Here is a 26,814-nt window from a genome sequence, read left to right as displayed (position 1 = left end):
GTCTTATACCTTATTTCAAGTAATACCATTTAGTCATCATTGCTCTTTCTGGCCTTACAGGAAAAGTTTACCCATATACAAAGTTTTCTCCAGAGAATATATGAATCACACACACAAAATAAAAACCACCCAACCAATTGAACATTCTTGTATTCTTATAAAACAATTTAAATTGTCTTAGAGTGAATATATGCATGCTATTATCACAGCAGGTCTTTCAATCACTTCAAACTTTGATTTAGTTTTAGGGAAACAAAACAACTTCTACGTAAATGGTAGCATTTGGGGATGCAGTTGAAACAACATGAGTATGTAACTGCTTTTTTTAGGCTTTACTTACCAATCCTGAAATGCAATCATTCTTTTTTTTAAAGTAACACTGCCATCAAAGTTACTTTTCATGCTGAACATACTTTATACAGTGTTGTCAAATACTTTACACAAAAACCATCAAATATTTATTTAAAAGGAAATTTTCCCTACTATTTCTAATAAGATTATTCTAGGCAGACCTAGAAAACACCGAACACGACCATTTTTATCCTTCTTCCCCCTCACCTTTTTTGTGTTTATTCTCGCCCAATATAGCTTCAATTAAATGTCACCTAACAGTAAGTAAATATTCTCCCAAGATGGCAGAAACAGTACAAAGATGTGAACTGACTGAAGAGCAGTTCATGGAAACAATTTACAAGATCATAAGCTAAGTTATGGGACTGATTATACATAAAGATTTATCAAAATTTTAGATGGTATTTTTAAACATCAACATAGAGCTCTTGGCTAATAGTATAGTTTTGAAGTTTACAAAAAAATATAACAGCCATTCTTATACCATCATTAATCAAAATACCACACTTACATTGTCTTCAAATAAATACATGCTCCAAACAGAAGGAGAACTATAGAACAAAGGCTTTTGTTTTGAATAATGAGCTTTTAATACTATACTATACATTACCCTTGTGTTTTGGGGTAGTGTTTTTTAGTTTCTCTATATTATTCAATGCAGTTTACACTGCTCTGTATATATTGTAGCCTTCTTAGAACTACAGCTGTATTTTGTACAATGAGTGCAGAAAAAATGCTTTCACTCGATAAATAACATTGCCTCAAAATTTCCCAGGGCTGTTTTGGGTTTTTTTTCCTTTAATATGAAACTTGAGAAACAAAGAGGAAAAAGTAGTTAAAATCTTGGAGGACCTATCGCACTTTGCAGCGCATCTTCACATGCATTTTATTTTAATAGTAGATCTCACTAGACTGTACCATGATTTACTGCTTTAAACATTTGTCCCAAGATACAAAATAAATCCACCAGAGATTTCCCAGAATTTGGGGGGTTTTTTGAAGGTCTGCCTTCTGAAGGTCATTTTTTCCTGGACAGAAAAAAAGGCTTAGTAACTGCAAAAGAGACAGAAGCTATCATTCACATACCTGAACAAGTCTACACAGAAATCAGTATTCCCGGGAAAAAAAAGTAAAGTGGTATATACACTTATTTATAGCTGAACATCACATCTCCTGTTAACTTGGGCTCCACCACCCGCATAGCAAAAATATTCTGTCCAATCCATTGCGGTCAAAGCTAGTTAGGCTCATTTTTCTCTCTCTCTCACTCTGTTGATTTGAAGTACCTGCTAAGGTTTATTAAAGCACTTCATCTGATCACCCCTATGATCTCTCCTACTTCGCTTTATTGACTAAAATACATAGTTGTTGGACCCGATCACCTCCATATTCCATGATTAAACACTTTCATTTGTCATTTTACAAAGACTATTGCACCTTTCAGTGGATTTGCCTTCTAACTATATGGACAAAACATGAACTAGAAAAAGACAGAAAAGTAATAGAGAAACAGGACACACATGAATAACAGGTATCTAAATAGAGTCCCAAATCATGAATATGTATGACAGGGAATAAACAGCAAGAACAAAGATGGGCAAAAAGCTTTGAGAACAATAAAATAAAACAACAACAAAATCAGCTTTTCAGACAGTACAGGGCTTATCATCTGAGCAACACTGATCAAAGTCTTGTCTCCACAGTCTCATGTCAAGTCTAAAAATGCAATTCCTTTTACTTAAGCATACCTCAATTAAACTACAGGCACTTAGCGGGAATACTTCAAATAATGAAAAAAGGTAGAGAAGCCTTTCAATAAGGAATCATTCTCATTAACAACTTGTGCTCAATACTAAGTTGTTTACCATCACAACTTTCAGCCATAACGAACAGGAATCATAGAATCATAGAATCCTCAAGGTTGGAAAAGACCCTTAAGATCATCGAGTCCAACCGTTAACCCAGCACTGCCAAGTCCACCACTAAACCATGTCCTCAAGCACCACGTCTCCCCGTCCTTTAAATACCTCCAGGGATGGAGACTCAACCACTTCCCTGGGCAGCCCGTTCCAATGCTTGACCAGCCTTTCGGTGAAGAAGTTTTTCCTAATGTCTAACCTAAACCTCCCCTGGCGCAGCTTGAGGCCGTTTCCTTTCGTTCTATCACTCATTACTAGGGAGAAGAGACCGACCCCCACCTCGCTACAGCCTCCTTTCAGGGAGTTGTAGAGAGCAGTAAGGTCTCCCCTCAGCCTCCTCTTCTCCAGGCTAAACAACCCCAGCTCCCTCAGCCGCTCCTCATAAGACTTGTGCTCCAGACCCTTCACCAGCTTTGTTGCCCTCCTCTGGACACGCTCCAGCACCTCCATGTCCTTCTTGTAGTGAGGGGCCCAACACTGAACACAGCACTCGAGGTGCGGCCTCACCAGTGCCCAGTACAGGGGCATTATCACCTCCCTGGTCCTGCTGGCCACACTATTCCTGATACAAGCCAGGATGCCATTGGCCCTCTTGGCCACCTGAGCACACTGCTGGCTCGTGTTCAGGTGGCTGTCAACCAACACCCCCAGGTCCTTTTCAGCCAGGCAGCTCTCCAGCCACTCCTCCCCCAGCCTGTAGCGTTGCATGGGGTGACACATTAGGAAAAGTATCATGATAAAAGTTTGGATCAATGCTTCCAGCATTCATTTAACTTGAAACGAGTAAGCTAACAGAACAACAAATCACAAACTGAAAGGCGAGGGAAGGGGAAAATTAGAAAAAAAAAAAGGGAATAAGACTATAGATTTCAGGACAGTTACATGTTTGATGAATGGCGAACCACAAAAAGGGTAAAGAACAAAGGAAATCAAGCAATGGAGAACTCAAAGAAGAACTGCCAGTCATTGGAAACAAGCCTGAACGAGTAGTCATACTGCAAAGGTAAGGTGCCAAGTCAGACAGAAGGAAAAAGGTTGTGAGACAAACAAGCTGAAACTGCCACTAAATGACAGAAAAGGATACGCTTGCTATGAAAACGATTCTGTGAGACTAAATAATATGAAAGAATGTGATGCATGATGAGAAATCAGATAACAAGGGGGCATGGTGACTGCAGGCATGAGTACATGTTAATAATAAACCAAAACATTTTAAAATATTAAACACTTTGAATTATTAAAAGAAAAACAAAAGAGTTCATTCTTGTGATAAAGTAATAACTATTCCCACATTCTAGAAAGCCCACAGGTGAGACTTGAAAAATCAGAACAATTTAGGCTGGAAGGAAACACTAGAGGTTCCCTTGCTCAGCCCACTGCTCAAAACAGGGCCGACCTTGGTGGTAGTTTAGGTTTTTCACTGTCCTATACACTCAAGTTTTGAAGATTTCTAACGATGGAGACCCCACATTCTCTTTGGGCAACCAGCTCCAGTGTATGATCACCTTCATAACTGGAATAAGGGAATTTTTTATTAGGAAAGTTTCCCATGGCTGCAACGTGCTCACTGACTCTCACCCTTACGCTGGGGAAGAGTCTGGCTGCGTTTTCACCGCACCTTCCCATTTGGGGATCGAGGACAGCAATAGGCATCACCCCAGTATTCTTCTCTTCCAGAAACTGAACAGATGCAGCTCTTTGAACCTGGCCTCATCTGCCATATGCTCCAGCTTGCCAGTCATCTTGGTAATGCTGCTGGCCCGACACCAGTATGTCAATATTTCTATTGTATGGGGAGCTCAAAACTGGCCTTGGTTCTAAAGACATTGTCTCTCAAATACCAAATCGAGGGGAATAATTACTTTCCTCAACTTGCTGGCTACGGTCTTGATACCACGGACAAATCAAGCAAAATCAAATAATTTCTACCAATGAGATGACATTAGCGCACAGCCGAATTTCTCAAAGCACTCTATTTATGGAGCACTGACTGAAGAATTATGTTAATCACATCAATTATTTGTCTCTCGTTTGCATGCCTGCTTCCTCTCATGCTTACCAATGAAACTGAAATTCACTATTAATTGAAAGACAGAACTTTATCATGCAAACAGTAAAAAGAAGTATTCACGCTATTACAATTAATTTGCTCAGGGAATGGATGGAGTACACATCTATGCAAATAACTGTATTCTGAGTTCTTAAGTGTGTGTAAGCACTCATAAGAAATCTCCTCATTAAGAAATTAAGAAATTACCCAAACCCATTTTTTTAAATATATAATTACATCATTACTTACATAATACAAATTAGACTATAAATCAAAATGTTCTTAAATAAATTAATTCCTATATAGAGTCCTTTTTCATGCACAGCTTTACAATTACTTTTTCTATTCATTCCTAACGATTGGGAATACTCCTGTCAGGGTTAGATAAAACGCTGCTAAAGAAACCAGTGTGTTACCTTCCAAGACTGAATTTTATTATGCCATAAGCACAATCTTTGGGCATGTTCATTTCCTGTGGAAAAACACTTTATTATATATGGCATATTATCAGCAATTTAGGTCAAACTGTTTGACTAGCCACTGCAGTAGACCTATCAATAAAATAACAAACAAAAATCCTGAGCAAATGAATATACGCTGATTCACGTAGCCTAACAGAACAACGGGCTCTAAGAGATGGGATTTATTTTTTAAAGCAATATTAAAGGTAAAAATAGTTAACAGAAAGGACAACACTGGATTAGGACTGAGTGGAGATTAAGTTGGTGTGGTAGTTAGAGGACTTTTAACCTTTAAATGGATAACAATTTAAAAAAAAATCCTGTTAGTTGGCATAAAGAGAAAAAAAAAACAAAACAATTTACTTTATTTCAGGATACACTGCAAGCAGTCCACAAAATTAATATCATACAGTCGACTGAAGTAGTAGATGGCTTGGGCTTGATCCTTCTAACCTTACATGCTTCTCTGGCATTTTAGCCTTTTTTTCCTCCCTCCTGATCATTTTAGCTTATGGTGTTTTCAAATAATGTATAACCTTGGGAAAAGCAGATCCACGAGCTGAAGCTTCTATTAAAAAACAAAGCTTCTCAGAACTAACCATTTCAATTCCTCAGATTTTTAAAAATGTGGTCAAAATGGGAATTTGAAAAGCTAGGATGAATGTAGATTTTTAAATTACAGTAGTAAGTATACACTAATTATTAGGTTTCAGGATACAATTATCACTTGAAAACCAGTGTTTGTAAATTATGTAGCGTAACTTCTAGTCAATGCAGAAAGGTACAGAATTGATTTATGGGTCAGTAACAGTAAAGCATTTAAACACTCCGAGTGGCAGAGATTTTCATCTCAATACCTCATTACCAACAACTATGAGAAAACTGACAGTACTGCACTATTAAACTGACGTTATACTGGCTTAAACGATCTTTTCAACTATTTGATTTACAGAAAACCATATTTGAAAGTTCAACTGAGAAATCTTTCCAGAAAAAATAATAAAAAGGGGAGATTTAGGAAGATACATACCATGTTTTCTACTCGGAGCTCAAAAGGCATAGGGTTGTACACCATCAACTGAACTTCACATACATCTCCCTGGACCCACTGGAAATCTACATTAAATGATTATAGAATTAATGCAAGAATTACCTAATCATAGTGTTATAAAAAAGTTGCATCAGCTGAGCCGTCAGATTGCTATATTATCTTTATGTTCTAAATTAACATCTCTGTGTAATCTTCGCAGCCCAAGTCCTAGTCAAGAGCATTGTGGGACACAAGCTATAAATCACAGGCAAAGCAATGGGTTAAAGGACCGGAAGCGTTCATTAATAACGTAACAGTGCTCCAAAGAGTCGGTGTGCCAACATTACATCGGCAAAATTAACTCAGGCATCAATTCAAAACAGTACTTAAACACATCCTTACTGTTAAACACTTAAAGGCTTATATACTTGGAGTTCGGTACAGAGTACACATCGCCTTGGATAATTAAGAGTCAGATAAAAAGGAACCAGATAAGGAATGAACACAACAGGAAGGAGGAAATTAAAAATAATGGAAACAAATCTTCATATAGACACAGCTGATGATACAGAGTAAATAAAAGATCATTCTAAATTAAGAAGGAAACAACTGCTCACCAGCAAGATGCCACCTTACTTTTCTCCCACTAATTTTCTTCGGGAAAACTAGTTTGGGAGATGCTGTGGGAGGGGAAGATGACGCTAGGACCTACTTATATGGATTTTTCTGAGGTTCACAAAATGGAGACTTAAGCAATAGCACAAATTATTTAGTAACTTCCGAAAATACTTAGGAAAGACAATGACAAAAATAGGTCAGGTAATAAGCTGTACTTTCAGTTTATATCTCACAACAAGTGGCAGAGGTTCAACTTTAAAGACACTTCACCTTGCCAAGTTTTAATTTTGTTTTTGTTTTTTAATTTAAGGCAGCGAGAAGTTTATGGAAGTGAGGTCAGCAGTGGAGACAACATCTGAGGAAGTGTTCAATGCAGAAAGAGTTTATTTTACATCAACACTTCATAATCTTTTCAGTTCACAAGATCCTGTCTGCCTTCCAAATTTCTCAGTTAACCACATGCACCTGATACTCAGACCTAAAACTGAATGTGACAAGATTCTCCATACAAGCAGAGGACTGCAGTCCAAATAAACAAAAAGTAGTTTAACTGTATTTGTTAAATAAATCATGACTATAAGCTAATCTATAACATACACGGATTAACTTTTATTAGTTTACTCAATAATTTTAACATACACTACTAATAGTTTTTTACTAGGATATTAGAAAGTGTCCGGTAAAAACCAGGATTATTAATATTAAGACTGTAATTCACAGTTGAAACCATCTGTACTCTAATTGTACATTCACAATCATTACTATCTGATTACATTTTGCAAGCAATATTAGAGAGCTCAAGGGAGATGTACTTAATGCAAATGTTTAACTTCAATTAATGCTAGTGGAAATTAAAAACATACATTCAAAGATATTAACAGGTTACATTACTAGGAAACCTGAAAAGCAAAACTGTTGATTAAAATGAAATGTTCAAAAGCACAGCTGTATGAGATGTTCTGTAAACTTCTTTTTATTTAGTTGCTTATCAGTGTCCACAATATCTTCTGCATTCTGCAGCCCCCAAAAGAATCAGCTACTCCTCCAAAAAGGTGCTCTACAGAGCTCCAAAGGTATTTAACCACTGAAGCACCATTATCATTAAGTATATCAAGGCAGGCACTTATAGTAGCCAAAGCAGGTACTTCAGTCCTTGTAAATTATAGCAATTTCCACATTATAAGAACTACCACAAGACTGGAATGCCTTTTCTGAAAATGCTTTCAATGCAACCACATGAAAAGTAATTCTGAAAAAGTCAGTGACCAGAAAAACATGTTGGAAACTCTTGATTTCCTCTAATTATTACTCTAAACAAATGAAAGCCATTGATCTGTCTGATGCTTTAATCTGTCTTTCCTTCCAAAAAGAAAGGATTCTAGGCTCATTTCTTAATTTTTACAGATAAGATCCCTCCCTCAGTGTAGAATACTGCCTTAACTACCTCCTTACAACAGTACTGAAACTGCGGGAAGCCAATGCAGGCGGCAGTGTGAGCAAGCGGCCGGTGCTGTGCAAGCCCCCCCAGCAGCGTGAGGCCTCCAGGGAATGCGACGGGCTCGTTAGGCTCTGCTTTGAGGTTGGCAGAAGCACGGTGGTAGAGACCAGGCAAGGGCTGCGCTCCGCAGCGGCCAGGAACCAGCTACCTCAGCAGGCAAGCCCGGGGTGAGTGGAGGCAGGCACCCGGACGGAGCTTGCTGTCAGGGCAGCTGCAGAGACTGCACCCCTGCCTGCTGGGGTCACTCGGGCAGCGGGTGCAGGAGCTGCAGGAGGAGGTTCGCAGGCTAGGCTGTATTAGGGAGGATGAACAAGAAACAGAGGGTTATTTGAGACTTGGCAAGCAGTACGAGGGCCCTGTGGCACTGACCTACAGAGACTACGGGGCAAAGAGCTGCAACAGCAAACTGACAGCACCTTGGAGCAGGAGGCACCATGGTCTCTTATGACCCAGAGGAACAGGCTGTCACTTCACTCCCCTTCCTCTTATGTGCCAACCAGCCACAGATAAGAAGCCTTGGCAGCGGACAAAACCCATGAGCAAAATTCACGGGGAGAAGCTGCACGAGCAGCACAGAGTAAAAGCTGCAAAAGGACACGGCGAGGGCTGGTAGTGGGTGAGGGGCACCCGCTGGTCTGGTATACAGTCAAGGGAGGTTTGCTGCTTGCCAGGAGCCAGGATCTGGGATGGCACAGAGAGACAGCTGCCACAGCTGGTTAAAAGCGCAGACTGCCGTCCCCTCCTTCTTTTCCATGTGGGCACCAGTGACACAGGAAAGCAAAACCTGGGCAAGATCAAGCAGGAGTTCAGGGCCCTGGGGGCACAAGTAAAGGCTACGGGTGCCCCAGTGATCTTCTCCTTTGTCTTTTCAGTCAGAGATCGCGGTGCAGGCAGCAGTCGATGCATCGTGCAGGTCAATACCTGGCTTCATGCCTGGTGTTGTCACTAGGGCTTTGGTTTCTACAATCATGGAATGGCCTTCATGAATACAGCCTACTGAGGAGAGGTAGGATCCACCTCTCAAGAAGAGGCAGGAGAATCTTCGCTAGCAGATTGCCTGACAGTGCACTGTGCTTGCACTAATGAACTTGGGGGGGTAGTATCCAAAGCTGTGACAAGTGCAACGTCCTGCACCTGGGACGACATAACCAAAGAGCCCAGCACAGGCCAGGATCTCTGTATGGCTGGGGAGCAACTTTGCTGAAAGGGACCTGGGGGTCCTGGTGGACAACAAGCTGAACAGGAGTCAGCAGTGCACTGCTGCAGCAGCAAAGGCAAATCGGATCCTGGGCTGCATCTGCAGGGGCATTGCTAGCAGAGACAGAGATGTGGTCATCCCACTCTACACAGCCCTTGTCAGGCTGCACCTGGAGTCCTGTGTCCAGTTCTGGTCCCCAGAGTTCAAGACAGACAGAGACAGACTGGAGAGGATCCAAAGGAGGGCCACGGAGACAATCAAGGGGCTGGAGAACCTGCTTGATGAGGAAGGAAAGACTGAAGGAGTTAGGTCTTTTTCTTGCTGGAGAAGAGAAGGCTCAGGGGGATCCCATCACAGTATTCTGGTCCCTAAAGGGTGGCTACAAAGAGGACAGAGGCTGTCTTTTTTCACACGGAGACACATGGAGAAGGCAAGGGGCAATTGGGTACAAGTTGCACCGGGAGAGGTTTCATTGCAATATAAGAAAGAAACTTTTTACAGTGAGAACAATCAATTCACTGGAACAGCCTCCCCAGGGACGTGGTGGAGTCCACATCATTGGAGCTTTCCAAGATGCAGTTGGACGGGGTGCTAGATGATCTTACCTAGGCTCCCTTTCCCATGAAAGGCTGGAACAGAGGATCTGACGAGGTCCCTTTCAACCTGGGCTGTTCTATGATTCTATGATTTATTTGCAGGGAGGGGGAAAAAAGAAAAAATATATATGCATTTATATCATCTTCTCATTCCCTCAGGAAAACATGACTAGTCCCTACCACCACCAAAAAGACATTGCCACTTCTAGAGATCTCACTAGCTGTCTCTGGTTTCCTTTCCAGAAGATCTAGCTACCCCATGTAAAGATGCCAGGGCAATGCTACAGAATTGCTTCCTTGGGGAAAAAGTTTTTGAAAGGCAAGGTAGCTCTAGCCCTTGTTCTTGTGGGAGACTTCAACTTACCAGATATCTGCTGGAAATACAACACAGCAGGAGAAAGCAGTCTCGGAGGTTCCTGGAGTGTGTGGGAAATAACTTCCTGACGCAGCTGGTAAGCGAGCCAACCAGGGGAGGTGCCCCGCTGGACCTGCTGTTTACGAACAGAGAGGGCCTGGTGGGCGATGTGGTGGTCGGAGGCTGTGTTGGGCTCAGCGACCATGAAATGATAGAGTTTTCAATTCTTGGAGAAGTAAGGAAAGGGGTCAGCAAAACCGCTACCCTGAACTTTAGAAGGGCAGACTTTGGATTGTTTAGGAGTCTGGTTAACAGAGTCCCTTGGGAGGCAGTCCTGAAGGGCAAAGGAGTCCAGGAAGGCTGGATGTTATTCAAGAAGGAAATCTCAAAGGCGCAGGAGCAGGCCGTCCCCACGTGCCGTAAAATGAGCAGGCGGGGGAGAAGACCGGCCTGGCTGAACAGGGAGCTTTGGCTGGAACTCAGGAAAAAAAGGAGAGCTTACCACCTTTGGAAGAAGGGGCAGGTGACTCAGGGGGATTACAAGGATGTTGTGAGGTTATGCAGGGAGAAGATCAGAAAGACGAAGGCACAGCTGGAACTTAAACTGGCCACCACCATTAAAGATAACAAAAAATGTTTTTACAAATGTATCAGCAACAAAAGGAGGGCCAGGGAGAACCTCCCTCCTTTGTTGGATGCGGAGGGAAACATTGCCACGAAGGATGAGGAGAAGGCAGAGGTACTTAATGCCTTCTTTGCCTCAGTCTTTAATAGTCAGACTGGCCATCCTCGGGGTTTTCAGGCCCCTGAGGTGGGAGATGGAGGTAGGATGCAGAATGAAGTCCCAGCTGTCAAAGAGATGGCAGTCACCGACCTGCTCCTCCACCTGGATGCGCACAAGTCCATGGGGCCAGACGGGATCCACCCGAGGATACTGAGGGAGCTGGCAGAGGAGCTGGCCAAGCCACTCTCCATCGTTTATCAGCAGTCCTGGTCAACCGGGGAGGTCCCAGATGACTGGAAGGTAGAAAATGTGATGCCCCTCTACAAAAAGGTCAGAAGGAGGATCCGGGGAACTACAGACCTGTCAGCCTGACCTCGGTGACAGGAAAGGTCATGGAGCAGATCATCTTGAATGCCATTACGCAGCATGTGCGGGACAACCAGGGGATCAGGCTCAGCCAGCATGGGTTCATGAAGGGAAGTTCCTGCTTGACCAACCTGGTCTCCCTCTGTGACAAGGTGACCCGCTTGGTGGATGAGGGGAAGGCTGTGGATGTTGTCTACCTGGACTTTAGTAAGGCCTTTGACACCGTCTCCCACAGCATTCTCCTGGAGAAGCTGGCTGCTCACGGCTTGGATGGGTGCACTCTGTGCTGGGTTAAAAACTGGCTGGACAGCTGAGCCCAGAGAGTGGTGGTGAATGGAGTCAAATCCAGTTGGCGGCCGGTCACGAGTGATGTTCCCCAGGCCTCAGTGTTGAGACCGGTCCTGTTCGATATCTTCATTGATGATCTGGATGAGGGGATCGAGTGCACCCTCAGTAAGTTTGCAGATGACACCAAGTTGGGTGGAAGTGTCGATCTGCTGGAGGGTAGGAAGGCCCTGCAGAGGGACCTGGACAGGCTGGATCGCTGGGCCGGGGCCAACTGTATGAGGTTCAACAAGGCTCAGTGCCGGGTCCTGCACTTGGGTCACAACAACCCCATGCAATGCTACAGGCTGGGGGAGGAGTGGCTGGAGAGCTGCCTGGCTGAAAAGGACCTGGGGGTGTTGGTTGACAGCCACCTGAACATGAGCCAGAAGTGGGCCCAGGTGGCCAAGAGGGCCAATGGCATCCTGGCTTGTATCAGGAATAGTGTGGCCAGCAGGACCAGGGAGGTGATAGTGCCCCTGTACTGGGCACTGGTGAGGCCGCACCTCGAGTGCTGTGTTCAGTGTTGGGCCCCTCACTACAAGAAGGACATCGAGGTGCTGGAATGAATCCAAAGAAGGGCAACGAAGCTGGTGAAGGGTCTAGAGCACAAGTCTTGTGAAGAGCAGCTAAGGGAGCTGGGGTTGTTTAGCCTGGAGAAGAGGAGGCTGAGGGGAGACCTTATTGCTCTCTACAGCTCCCTGAAAGGAGGCTGTAGCGAGGTGGGGGTCGGTCTCTTCTCCCAAGTAACAAGCGACAGGATGAGAGGAAACGGTCTCAAGCTGTGCCAGGGGTTGGATATTAGGAAAAACTTCTTCACCAAAAGGGTGGTCAGGCACTGGAACAGGCTGCCCAGGGAGGTGGTTGAGTCTCCATCCCTGCAGATGGGACAGACAGGTAGACCTGGTGCTTGAGGACATGGTTTAGTGGTGGACTTGGCAGTGCTGGGTTAACGGTTGGACTCGATGACCTTAAGGGTCTTTTCCAACCTTAACGATTCTATGATCAGGTTATATGGTCCTAGGTGAAGACCTTTATTTATATCATCTAACATAGGTATGACATTAGTTGCCAGATTTACTAATGGAACTATATTATACATTCCTGCTGCTTTAGACTATCAGCACTTTAAAACAAAAATACACTTTATGTCAAATATCAGTAGGTTTATTTCTTATGACTAGTGTACTCTTAAAGCGATTTAACCAGAATATAATTATCCCATTTATTGTTTCCAATCAGAAAAGCTTATCAAGCTGAAAACATTTCCTCAAGACTTTCTAAAGGGTTTTCTTTCCCTTTGGTTTGTCAGCAGTACTTGATTTCCTTTGCTGTAGCAATAATTTAACCAAAATATGGCTTACGTATTTCCATGTAAGAAAAACACAGTTTGTTATTGTCGTTTTTAATTAAATACATGTCATTAAAATATTCTCATTAGTTTCAAAGTTTATTAAATTTCTCAGCCTCTTGCAAAGGAAGTATCTGGTTTTGTTTTGTACATTCTTTTGTTTGCAAAACTTTGAATGAAACATCAGAGGCTTTTAAAAGTGAATGCACTGTGTATATACTTCAAAAGACAACTGCTTCACAGGATCACAAGCACTTCAGACATCTCCTTAGGCTAAATAAAAAACTAAAAGGAGAAAGTGCCCTGTATAATATAAAACTCCTATGGTACACACAGCACAAACAAATCCTAACTTGAACTGTTTCTAAAAAAATGCAGGTTCCATCAAGGAACAAGAATACTGCATAATACAACTGTTTGACAAGATTAGCAATAAGGTTTTATTTAAATGAAAAAAACATGACAAGGTATACCTAAGAGATTAAATGTTGAAAATTTAATTGTGATCAATTTTTAAACAAATTACTAAAAGAAATAATAAGCTATGCTCAAAGAAATATTTCTTTAACAAGAAAGCACTTTAAGATGTTCCCACACATCTACATTTTTAAAATTTCTTATCCTTTACTTAATCCTTATTTCTTATCCTTTTTCTAATTTCTTATCCTTTCTCTTTTGAAATCAAAGTAGTACTGCAGCAAAGTAGCACTAAGCCATGTCCATCCAAACGGCCAGATAACGATCCATACTAATTCCTCATGTTTCAACTATTTATTGAAAATACACATCATAAAAAAATTAGAAAACGTGCACGTCCTTTTCAAGCTGAGGGATATCATCTTAATCGTAACCAGGGGTCCACAGCACAGGCAAGTTAAGTCCAACATCTGACCTAGAAGATTATGTAGAAAAAGCCTGCGGCCCCACGTGTTAGAATGAAGAAACCATACAGAGATATTCGCCAAGGACTGGCTGCACAGGCCAGGCACAATCCAGATGAACAAGCCAAGTAGTTGCTACACTGCTGGAGAAAATTCATTTTAAAAGTAGATGAAAGAGGCCTGTCAGAAGGGTAAAAAAGGAGATAGACAAGAAAGGAGGAGTGCCAGAGAGCAATGCAATACACTACAATACAAATACACTAACAAGAGAAACGGAGAATATGGGAATTGGAAAGCATTCCCCATCTCTCTCATACGCATTCATGCTTGAAAGGGGCGAGGAGCAGGGGACAGAAAACGAAGTTCAGGTGCTGAGGAGCACCCACGCTTGTCCTACTCAAAAGTTTCTGCCCTAACTTGTTCCTGAACTACCTATTTGAAGGATTAGTTGGAGCCACTACTGACGATGACCTGCTAAATGTTTAGTATTTTACAATTCAAAGCATGATACAGAAAAATCTAACAAACCCTGATGACATTTCAAAGTACTGTTTTTCTACTTTTTCTTTTTTTTTTGGTGATTACACAGTATTAGAAACAGTAACATAAGGAGCCAAATTAAGATAAACACCATTCTGCAAATTTCTGTATTCAAGTTTTTACAATCAGTTCTATTCTATAGTCACCCAAGTCCTTTTTGTGCTGACACTAATGCTTATGTTAAAAATTATCATGCATGTGATATGCACAAAAACAACAAAAAGGACTACCAATATTTGTAACTTAATCCAGGATTTGAAACAAGCCTTGTAATCTGTTTCCAATGGCACAATTACTGCACTGAAGAGCTTTATAATAAATGAAATAATCCTCTAGCAGAAAATGACTGTGGTATTCTAAATATTGTTTATAAAGCTTTTCAGATTTTTGCTGAACCGTCTTTAAGAAAAACTGACTAATCAGACAGTTAATCATTCTGAGTTGAAGTTCAATCATAATAGGATATCAGCTAGATGCATTTTTTTCCTCCTGAAAGAGGTAAACTGAAAACCAATTTTAAAATCCCAATGGTCTAACAATATTAACCAAAAATAAATTTAAAAAAAATTTCTATGGGTGATGAATTACCACAGTCCAGCTTCCTACGGATTTGCATCTTTTGTCCAAGAAACTGCAGCTCATTCATCCTAATTTTTTCATGTTCATGATGATACCCTTATTAGAAAAGGAGAAACCCCAACAGTGCATCTAGCCCAGGGCACCACACATGATAACTGGCTAAGCTGGCTGCTGCCAAACAGAATGTGTCAGAATTAAGTTTTCCCTGGTTCCTCTTTTGTTTAAGAGGGAAATAAAACTAGTTTATCTCTTCTGAAAATCAATTTTATCATCTATGAGACTTTATTCCTCTTTTGAATTTGAAACTATCCCACGGAGAACAAAGCTTTGCTCCTTCAGAACTTCAGGCTAAAAAGCTGATTATTTCAAATTCAAGAATGTGATGTTCAGGTTTGCTTTCCTTGACCAAGAAAGATTATCTAATCTAACAAAGCCATGGAAAATACTGCAAAATATTCTTACCTATTTTCTTATTTCGTTCTTCTCCACGACTGTGCGCAATAATCGGAGAATATATGAAGGGGCTTTTGGTTGACACATTCTGACCAAGTAGACTTTTCATTTTGTGAGGTCGAAGACTGGTCGGGAGGTTCAAGAGCTTCACAGATCTGTTGAGTAAAAATAATTTTATAGATGGTTGTGTTAAAAATGAACTGATAAATACTAAATGACACTCTGAGTAGGTACCGATTAAAATACCTGAAATGGAAAATGTGAAGTAAACACCTACAGTACAAAAGAAAGTAATACCAACCCAAGGAAACTAAAGGCAAAGTTTCAGAAAGCTCTCAGAAAACAAACACCAAAGGATAAACATCTTCCGAAGGAACCAACAAAACCAAAACTAGCCAGATCAGTGATCTGAAACCCAGCTATTAATTTCCAAGTGCAGACTGAACAACAGATACACCACAAGTCCAGTGCAGAAAGCAACCAAATATTTAACTTAAACCCAAACTAGAAGCCAGACAAAATTTCATTGGACAATGTAATACAAATAAAGAACTTCTCCAAGGTGAATAAAACAGATTTTAAAACAGTTAAAATGCACAGAGTTGCTTCTGGAGGGAAGGAAACATATTTGAGTGGGTTTGCTGAACAACTAGAAAGCAATTACAAATAGACAGAAAATGAATTATTTATTAGACTATATCTCTATCAGACCCAAATCCCTACAATACCATGCGGGGAAATCACTGGCCTTCCAATGCTGATGGGAAATTAAAGACTAAATATTGGGCATAAGAACAAGCAATAAATTAGTGGATATTCAGTCAAAGTAGCAGCATTATAAAAGCCTGTAAGAATCCCAGTTACTTTGAGTCAGAAAGGAGCGAGGAAGGGAAAACAAAAGGTGAATAAAGGCACCATTCAGTATCATAGCTATTTTGTACAGTCTATTAAGCTTGAACTATTTGTGCTTTTAATTAAGAATGTCATCAAGAGACAAGAATCTCCCCTCTGCAATCATTCCTGAATTAAATCTCCAACTGTTTTAAAATTTGGTTTTCAAGTAAAAAAAAATTCCTACAGAATAAAACTACAATTTTTGCTAACCGGCAGAGGCATCCCACCACACTGAGGTAGACAAGCAAGAATGAAATAAAATGCTTACAAATCTTTCCAGCAGTAAACTTTTAAAAGATACTTAAAGATATAGTAGGCACATACCAAGACGAACAACAACAGAGTCTAACTAAAACCCTAGGAGACTTCTAAAACCAATTAAGAGGCCAAGTGCAAGAATGCTAGAAAACCCCAACTTGTTCAAATATTAACTCCCTTCTTCCCCCCTTTCCCACATCCACCTCCCACAGTAAAACTTCTCTCACTGGAATTCTTTGATAATGCCATAATAAGCCAAAGAGGTTATAAATGTTACAGTACATGATAAAGTTGTCATGTTTTATAAAGTTCTTCAAATACTATGACAAGAGCACTGGAGAGCTAAGAAGGAAACCTGCCTTCCTCAGCTGTAAGGGTCATAGAAACAACTTAAAATCAAGTGTCTTCACTTCAAAAAGCAGATAAATCCTATTTTACATGTCAAAACAGTTTTGCATCATTTACAGGAAATAACTGAAGTAATTCACTTGCCAAAGTTACAGAATTATACTTAATGTCAAAACAATAAACTATTACTGAGAACATGAAAATAATACAAGTGTGGGAAAATAATGGAAGATTGGCAAGGAGGATTGTAAACATGCTCAAGTGACTTGCAGCTGGGGTGTTGAAAAACACATGTATCATACTAACTGTTGCTTGGCCTTGTGTGTTGGTCAAGTAGAACATCTGTGTTTAGATAACATAGGGCTGTGATAGACTTAGAGGCACCCTGTCGAACATGGTTGAGATTCCTGCCCCGCTGTGGGAAAGATCAAAGCACAGTGGTAAACTCCACCTGCGTGAACCCGTGATAAACAGGCGAAAACAGCAGGTTCGGTGATTCTCTAGCATGGACCGAGCTCCACGGTGCCTGCGTTCCCGCTTGCGTGCCTCTGCCCGGGTGCTGCTTCGGGGACCCCCGAACAAAAATAGTATCAGTCATAAAAATAATAATAAATTCTGTCTTTGCGTTTCACCCGTGGTTTTGTGGTTGTTCCTACGTCCTGCCTGTGCCGGCTCACTCAGTGAGTCCTCAGCACATTAAAGAACAGTTGTATCAATAGCCCACTAATAAAAAGTACATACATACAAGAAAATATTGTGTTTTAAAAATTACCCCAATCATTCAAGATAGTGTGCTACTACTGAAAAATAATGAAGCTGTAAGAGTAACGCTACACAGACATGTTAACTCTGCGATATAAAACACCCGATAAGAAGTTACTAGATAACACTAAAAGTATTTTGGAACAAGAAATAAATCATCAAATCCATATATTATCTGTTGGTGACGCTTAGTGTCAGCATCGCAATCAAATGCAAAATAACAGCCAACAAACCTGAGGAACAGAGAGAAACTATGACAGATTCCTCAATATTTCATATTTTGAAACCTCTTCTGATAGAATTTTGTTACAAATTAGAATGCAACTTAAAGCAAAACATGTACTGAGGAAACAAACATTAAATTTGATAAAGTGTTAATAAAAAGGAATTTTATTTTATACATAGAAACAAGTGCTTTGGCTCATCCATCATTATTGTATAAATACTGGTGGATAACCTTTTTTATCTCAATGCATGACAGCGGAAGGAATGTCCTTCAGCCACCTATTAGACAGATATACCCTCCCAGGTCATACATAGCACATGGCAAATTTTTTAATTCCTTTGTGTGAAAAGCTTCAGTAAGGTACCTTTTCTAGCCCCTGGCCCAGCCAGACTGAATTTAAATGAGCAACAATTAGGAATTACAAAATAATTTCACTAGCTACCCAGAAGATCACAATCTTGTATTTGGAAGAAGTCATGTTAATTAAAACCAACCTTGCTTAGAGGGGAAATGAAAATAATAAAAAAAACCCAACTCTACTAAGTAAACAGAGGGAAGGAAAAAATGGCACCAAGTAAATTTAAAGTAGTAAGAAAAGTAGATAAGGACAACTAAAAAACTTCAGTGGTGCAAAGGAAGGAAATTCTTTCTCCTTTTAAGTACATCAGTAAGAAAATGAGTTTTAACAGAGGTAAGTTATGAAAATGGTAATAGTGCATCTATTAGAACAGAAAGAGAATAAAATCTTCTATTTTTTATTTGAGAAAACACTGGATGATGATTTCCTAGTACGCTATGATGGAATACTTTCCAATCCAACATGCTTTTTATTTCTGAAGCTTCATCAAAAGAAATAAAAATTCATCAAGGAGCTTTCCAGATGGCATGACAGTATCTGAAATGTCAAAAAAAAAAATCCCAAAATTCCAAAGGCTAAAAGAAAATACATAAAAATATAATATTTAAAGCACATCAATAACAGACCAAGCATCTAGTTAAAAGACAGGATACACACAAAAAAAAGAAAGACTATAAAGAATACCATACTTCCATAAAGGACAGCTAGACATTAAATACTAGTTAACATGAGTAATGGAATATAAAGATTTTGCCAAGCCAAATCTCTTTCTATTGCTTTATAGGTATGAGGGAGAAAAAGGTAACAGTGCAACCACGTTCCAGTTTCACTGTGGCATTTCAATGTTTGACAGTATTTTGATTAAGAAATCTGCATCCAAACTAAGCACCCCACATTAAATGGATTAAAAACCAGTAGACCATGAAATGCTAACAGTAAATAGAAGTCATCATCATCAGTAAATGTGTATGTTTCTAGAGGGCTCTAGCATGGATTGAATCATAAGCTTAGGTTATTCAACATTGATCAAAATCACATTTCCACACATATATAATTTATGTCTCAAAAATTAACATGATTTAGCTCAGAGAGCTCTGCAGTCCTGCAGCACAGCTATTTTCCAGCTAGCTGGGCAGCTCTACAGTGCACGAGGTCTGCTGCGTAGATGCAACTGGAGGCTTTATATTTAGACACATCAAATATTTTGTCGGATTATGGATTTTTATCACTATGGCTTTTAGGGAACTTTCAAAAGACAAGAAGAGGGAAGGGGAAGAGGAGCACAAACAGCAATTTTTAGCTGTTAAATAATGTTGATGTTGGGTTCCTTACCCCATGGCAAAACAGCAGCAACTATTAGGAATAACAAGTAAATATAATGTGCTTGTCCCCTTCTCTCAGCATACAAAACATCTTAAGCGAGGCAGAGCCTTTCCCATTGAAGTCTTGGCAATCTGGTGCCAAAGTTTTGACTGGCCTTTATATGTACAATTCCTATAAAAAAGGATTCAATTGGCATTTCCCGTATCTTCCAGACGTGAATTTTCTTCAATATTCAGCATAGAGAAGAACAAGAAAGCAGTATGGAATACATCCAGTACAATCCACCTCCTCCATGGTTTAAAAGTTAAGCAAAAGACAAAAACCTGAGACTAATTCAGGATTTAACACTTCACAGCTAAACACAATGCTGCTTTTTTAGCACAGGTTAAGGGTTAGACTCAAGGGAACTTTAGCATTGCATTTCTGCACCTATTTGACAGCCAAAGCAGAGGGACACCGTACACAGACAGGTTAAGGAAGGCAGTTTTGGTTTTATACTGTGTAATAATACTAAGATTATTCCTAGAACAGACATCTGCAAGAGGCACTAAGTGGCTGACGGCACTCTTGCTCTCAAAGGGAAGTATTTTGCCTTAAAAACACTTTCATAGAAGCTTTTGCTCTAATTTCTCTCTACAATCATGTAACTCAAGTACTAGAAATGACTATACAAGTTTGCTTAATTAACTTCAATTTTTGTTAATACTATTTTTCTTTCTAAAAAAAGGCTAGATTAAAATTTGCACTAAGTTTGTTGTCTAAAAACTTTCAGGAGAAGAAATACAGGCCTCCTTCATGTATTTATCTGGGAACCTGCCTTCAGAAGGTACTTACCAGGGAATGCATCTAACACAGTCACCTGAACTTGTCATTGAACATCTTTAAGGCCAATGGAAAATGAGTCAATAGAATCCACATACTCCAATAATTCTGGATTTAGGATTAAATACATCCTAAAGCAGACATCTAAATGAGGTTACAAAAACCTGGAAATGACTACCTATGTGTCCTGACTGCAAATATGATCTAGGATAGTCAAACATGACTAGTTTAGCTCTATACATAGATTTTTTGCGAAACTAAATCAACCCCAAGGTCAACTGATAATAAATTACTCAAATAACTTCCCCACTATAATACGTAGCTTTGGTTCTGACAGTTACAGTTTTGGGATCATAGGTCCACATCGCATGTTTTCCAGTAAAGCTGATACCAGCTGCAAGGAGAGGCAACACAAAGCGGGTATCTGCAAAGTCATCCTAGATGATTTGTCAGTGCTGACTGAACCCACTGAGGGGACAATGCTGGAAGACCCCAGGGAAGATGCATTTTCCCCCCATGAGTGCACCTTAAAAGTGGGTGGCCCAGGTGGCTAGTCAGTGCATAGCTTTGTACGTGGTCCAGCCAGGAGAAAAAAAAACAAACTGTTTCCAGGACACGGCTGGAAGCGGCATGACCATTCCGATTCCACATACAATTCCATCTGACCACATACGACCATATGCTCCAGTCAAACCTGCACCTTAAGCAAGCACCTCCCACACAACAAATTGTTAGTGTGAACAGACCTATCGTGTTAAATGCACTGCAAATAGTTACACAAGGTCTCTTTCTTCAGTAAATATGAAAAAAAGAATTGAAGAAGTTAGAGAGAACACAGTAAAACTAGTTGTATCATGAAAAATGGTCATAGAATAAAACATTCATTTTCATTGTAGAGACTAAAAGTAATGTGAAAATAAATATAATTTTCACTCTTTGGTTATACACTTTATTATCTCTTTGTGATATCAGAACTCTTGCTTCATGCAATGTTTGATGACATCCCACTGAGAACTCAAATCTCTATAAGAACTCTTTTCAATAACTTCTACCATATTTTTTTTGAACAGCAATTACCTTTCCTTCAAAAAGCCACTTCTCAACAAAGATTTTTTTTTTTAGCCTTTTCTTTTATTATTGTTGCCCAATGGCTGTTTTCTCTCTCTCTCTCTCTGACTCTCTCTAATACTTCACACTAGGCTTTAATCTAAACAAGGTATTATTCATTGGACTGACTGCATGATGTGCCTTGGCACATAGGCACAAAAAGGGCCGTAGATTTAGAATAGGCCAGTGAAGGTGCCAGCTTGCAAATGCAGCATCTGAAAAGGAACAGCTACAACAGGCATCAGTTCCAGCTGAGTTCCAAGCTCCACAGACGGAGAGAGCATCCAACTCGTGGACCTTCAGTATGATCAGGTATCTAACTTAAATCCCAGCTCCAATTACAAAATACTTTTCTTCAAATGTATCAGAAACTCTTGAATGACAGTTTAAAAAAAAAACAAAAAACAAAAAACAAAAAAACAAAACCAAAAAAACCAAAACACCTCTCCTTCTGAAACTAAAAGCCACAGAAAGTATTTTCTGCTCCAAGGCTCTATTTTTGCCTAAGAACTTCTCAAAACAATTTGACATTTTGACATTTTTCCATGTTACTGTGAACAACTTACATAAACTGAGAAGACTACATCCTTCCAGTATCCTTTAAAATTTGACAGGTAGTGTGGAAAAGTTAAAGATTGTATTTTGGAGTCTTACCTCACAATAGGCAACTTGGTGAACGGAACAGGAGGTAACTTCAAACCATCTGGAAGAGTGATGAATTCCATTGTACCAGGGCATTTTGCTGTGTAGCTTTCCAGGCTCTGCGTTACATCTTTTTTTTCTAGAAAATAAATTTGTTTAAAATAAAATTAAAAAACAATTTCAAACTTACATGTAACAAAAGTTTAAGATGAAGTCATAACCTAAAGTTTTACTTGTTTTTTTTGTATTTATACAAAATGACTCTAATGGAATGCCAACTAATTTTTGCATACAATGCTTAGAGTTATGCTCTAGAAGCCTTAATGGCTGGATCAAATATAATTAAGTGACCTTAGGCAAGATGGTTTTCTGGACTTTTCAGAATTTTAAGCATCAGGCTATACCTGCTTTTTGTTTATTTTTTCACTGGCAAGATAAAAATTTGTACAATTTATCTAGTACATCTACATATCCAACACAATTGGCCTCAAGCATGTTAAGGTTATTAATAATAGCATCATTATGTGAACAAGCCCTGTTCTGAAACATTAGCTGAAACAATACCAAAGGCAAAGAAGAGAAACAAATTACTTTTGATGTTATCTTGTGTTAAAACTACCTAATTCTTAAAATAATTGTACTATATTATGCTACTAAATCATAACAACCAGTACGAAAATTTTTCTTTGGTTTTGCTTAACGATACAAGAACATTCAAACAAACATACGTTACTTGGGTTATCTTCAATAATGTATAATAAATGCTTATGAATTTTATCCAACAATTATTTTCAGCAATGTATACAATTGTGTCTCAAGAAAAAAATGTCTATTTGGAAATATATGGCCTGAACACAAAATTATATTTATCTGATAAAATGGGAGTCTGCAAACAGAAATAAGCCTGAGAGTGTGTGTTTAGAGGGGAGACTGAGATAGCTGAAAAGTCTTAGACCTGTATCGTTTGAAAGCACAGTGAACATTCCTCCATATATGTGCTACCAATAAAAATAACTATTCAATAACTAAACTGTTTCCAGAAAATACTTCTGAGATCAAAATACTCAACGATAAAACAAAATAGAAGAGGGAAGGGTGACAGCAAATACTGCTTTCCAAAAAAACTGCTTAGACGAGTGTGCTGGATTCATGCAGCAAGGTTTCGGTAGCGAGGGGTGCTGTAGGGGCGGCCTTTGCGAGAAGAGACCAGGAGCAGCTCCATGTGGGAGAGAGCCAGTTCCAGCCAACTCCAAAACGGACCCACCGCTGCCCAAAGCTGGGCCCATCAGCTATGCTGGTGGCACCTCTCTGATAACATATTTAAGAGAGGGTAAAAAATGCTGTGTAGCAGCTGTGAGAAGGAGGAGTAAGAAAAATGTGAGAGAAACATATCCTGTAAACCATGCTACCGCCCGAAATACTATCTTGGGTCTCGAAAGGCCCAACATCCACTGATGTTTGTGCTGTCCACATCAGTCCAGCTTGGTTTGTAAGCTTCTAAGGCCATGAGTACATACTCTTTCAAAGCAAATAAACATTGATTGTAATCACCTTCACTAAGAAAGTAATGCCACATAACTGACAAATTGCCTTGCTTGTGTCTATGTTTCACTGAACTGCCTCTTGAGCCGCTCACCACATTTTAATTGCGTGTAGGAAATGTTCCCAAAAATACATTATTAGACATACACAGACACTCAGAGCAGCGTAGCACAGCCAGGAGTTGTAGTGGTTCAAGACTGAGTATTTTGATAACAATTTCAGGCTACAGCATTCAGGTTGTTATTTGCCAAGTTATGTGAGCAAGGGCACATAGCACAAGCAGAATCCACTGAGACAGAAAGCATCACAGCTACCAAGAATGATGAAGACAACACTATAGTATGCGCTTAATTCTGCTTGAAACCAGAGGTCTGTCATTCTGAAGAATTGGCTTTCATTTCCCAGTGTGAAACACTGTCAATTATTGTATTCAAAGAAAGCATGCTGCCACTTGCAAAACAAATTTGTTTATAGATTTGAGAGTCACATTTGCATTTCACAGTAGAAGCTCAGCACGCTTGCTGCAAAGACAAGGCTAAAACAAAACATTTTTCTACACTGATATTGCATGAAATGCAGTTTAAAGCATGCTGCTGCCAAGCCAGCAGCTCTATTACTTTTTACTTAGCACTGCACCTCAGCTGAGATGCTAAAGGAATCTACATCAATAGGACATTTCAAGAAGCATTCATGATGCAAAAGAGCAAGAGCTGCATGATCTTGCCTGAGAGCCACTTCTGAAAGTAAATGTTGGAGCCTTTCTCCCTTGACTGAGCACTTCTGCTACCTGACCTCTGCGGTTTGAATGAACGATACAAATTTCTCTGCTTAGTCAAATTTGCAAAGCCTAATAGTTGCCCAAAGCCTGCTACAGACTGCTCCTTTCAAACGGCTCTGAATTTTCCTAGCATCAGCCTGGCATTGTATTTTGACACAATCAGAAACTGCACCAGCCTCCTGGGAGGATCTATTCAGCTACTGAGTCTCCTGACCCATAGTTCAGAGACTGTCTGTGACCAAAACAGTTATCACCAGTACTTATCCTTCTCTTTGCAAAGAAGAGATAGAAAACAGATACTCTTGGAGGTCCTAACCCACCTAGTGTCTTCATGCTTGTATACGTCAGCAGGAAAGCAATCACCACTTGATCCTTTGACCTGTCAATTCACCTCAACAGCTTTCAAAGCCTGCACTGCAGCTGGAAACACTATTGGATACTCTTGTGTAGGTACTACAGAGACTCATTTATTGAGTGAGAAATGATGGGTTATTTTCTCATCCGGAATAACTACGTTCATGATTTTTTTTTCTCCAGTTTCTCTCCAGACTTACTGAAAGATTGAGATCATAGAACGGCTGCAATCAAATAAAGCTGAACAAAGCCATAGTCAGTATTGCCACTCAAGCACATACTTCTCAATTCGTTCAGTATAGCCTCATAGTACAATTTCCCCATTTCATACCAAACTGTTTTCATTACCTTTTTTTGACTGAAAATTTTGCAAGCCCAGCAGTAATCTTGGTAATTTTTTGCTGAACTACTTCATGTCATCACAATGACCATTGGTTTTGGCCCAAAGCTGCTTCGAACCTTCTTCTAATATGAGAACACAAAAAACTGAATGCCACTAAATGTGAAAAAGAAAAGTCATCCTGCCAGTTTCACAAGAATGTGAAGCAGTATTTCACAAAAATGGAGCCACTGAAAAATCAGACCAGGACAGGAAAGGTGGTCAGTTATAGACTAACATTTTTAAGCACTTCAGTAACTGTGATTTAACAGTATCACACAAACAGTATTTCATGCCTTGGCAGATAACAGAGAAAATCAGAACACAATTGCTATAACTGTAAGTTCCAGCTTTTTAATAGTTGAAGAAATTTTAAATATCTGCAGTCCATCTCAGTCACTACCCATTAAAAATGAAGTAAAATATTAAAAACACAACACTTGTTCTCTGGCAAACAGTTGGTTGGTCTCGTTTTGATCAAGTCATTGTGTCCCTTGCAGAACAACCTACAGCAAGGCAGAACGGAGGAAGGGAACAGTTCACGTCTGACCTGCCAGTTACACTGGAAGACAAACAACTTGCTGTTTCCTTATGCAACTTGCTAGAATATTGAAAAAGGAAGCTAGGAAAGAAATAGCTAAAAGCCTTCTCGCTTCAATTTTCCCCTGGTAATAAGCCCAGAATCAAAGTTTTAACAAAAAAACAAACAAACAAAAAAAAAAACCAACCAAACAGTACCCAGGGTTCTTTGTGCTGGCTGAGCTTTTCCTTCCCCCTTGAAAACAGCAAATAACATTCACAAAGGAGAAGCCCGAGGAGACCTTCTGCAGCAGTCAGCCCCTGAGAAGTGGCAGCCAGCTGGCCTACCCAGCTCTCTCAGGAACGAAGAGTCAAACATCTCCGTGATAAATTACTAGTAACACGTAGCAAGATAGAAAAGTCAGCCTGACAGCCGAAAAAGCGAGAGAAACAGTAGTTTCTGCACCCAGAAACATAGATATTTCCTTCACAAAAAAAAAGAAAATGGCTTGCTGAGCCCTCTTACCACTAGAGAGGAAAAAAAAAGTCAGCATCTGCTGCCAGGGAGATCTTCAGCATCCCCCTGCCGTCAAGACGCAGCGTATTCTTTAAACTAAAAAAGAATTTCAAAAAGGCCACAAAATTTCTTAAGACCTTCACAAAAGCTGAAGTAGAAATTGAGTATTCATTGACAGTAACTGCTACAAACTTTTTACCTTGAAGTTAATCACTAGGTTATAGCATGTATGCAAAGGTCTTCATGACCTTGCAGGTAGTCCCTCAACGCTAGTTTCGGATGGTGCAGGTGGACAGTAAGCATCCCATTTGTATAGTCAGTACATCACTCTTCACTACCACAAGCAAGCTAATGTTGTAAGTGAAGTGCCTTAGCAAGACTTGCATGATCAATTGACTAATTCAGTATTTCGGTTGTTTAATTCAGCAGAACAGAGCAGGTTTCCTCTAATTCGCAGGCACGCATCACCTGTTTTTCCATTACATTAAGTCTGACAGGATTAGATGACAGCATTTTCTACAGTTTTAATAAACAAACAGCATCTCTAATATTTTTCTGAAAAATACATGGAGCAAGTAAGCACGACTTCAAACTGCTCAGAGATCTGATACTTGAACAAGTTGCTCTGAAAGCAACACAAGGAATGCTGGGGTTTCATTCCAGTATTCTCCACTGCAATAAATCTCAGCAC

At 39.9% G+C, this 26,814-nt stretch overlaps 1 protein-coding gene across 6 annotated transcripts in view; it reads right to left on the bottom strand.

The window, feature by feature from the left end:
• TRAPPC9 (trafficking protein particle complex subunit 9) overlaps window positions 1–26,814 on the bottom strand; it is a 523,335-nt gene that overhangs the window by 444,136 nt on the left and 52,385 nt on the right. For all 6 annotated transcript variants that reach the window (XM_087743404.1, XM_087743675.1, XM_087743764.1 and 3 more), the window contains 3 exons: window positions 22,047–22,173; window positions 15,304–15,449; window positions 5,812–5,897 (listed from right to left, as the gene is read on the bottom strand). In XM_087743404.1, the coding sequence (XP_087599530.1) occupies window positions 5,812–5,897; window positions 15,304–15,449; window positions 22,047–22,173 (359 nt within the window). The remainder of the gene's footprint in view (window positions 1–5,811; window positions 5,898–15,303; window positions 15,450–22,046; window positions 22,174–26,814) is intronic.

This window comes from Nipponia nippon, unplaced genomic scaffold (genome assembly GCF_047370975.1).
Source record: "Nipponia nippon isolate SJK-2023a ecotype South Korea unplaced genomic scaffold, ASM4737097v1 scaffold_1, whole genome shotgun sequence".
Classification (NCBI taxonomy): Eukaryota; Metazoa; Chordata; class Aves; order Pelecaniformes; family Threskiornithidae; genus Nipponia; species Nipponia nippon.
Note: the sequence above shows the minus strand (reverse complement) of the source record. Positions and strands in the feature narration are given on the sequence as shown.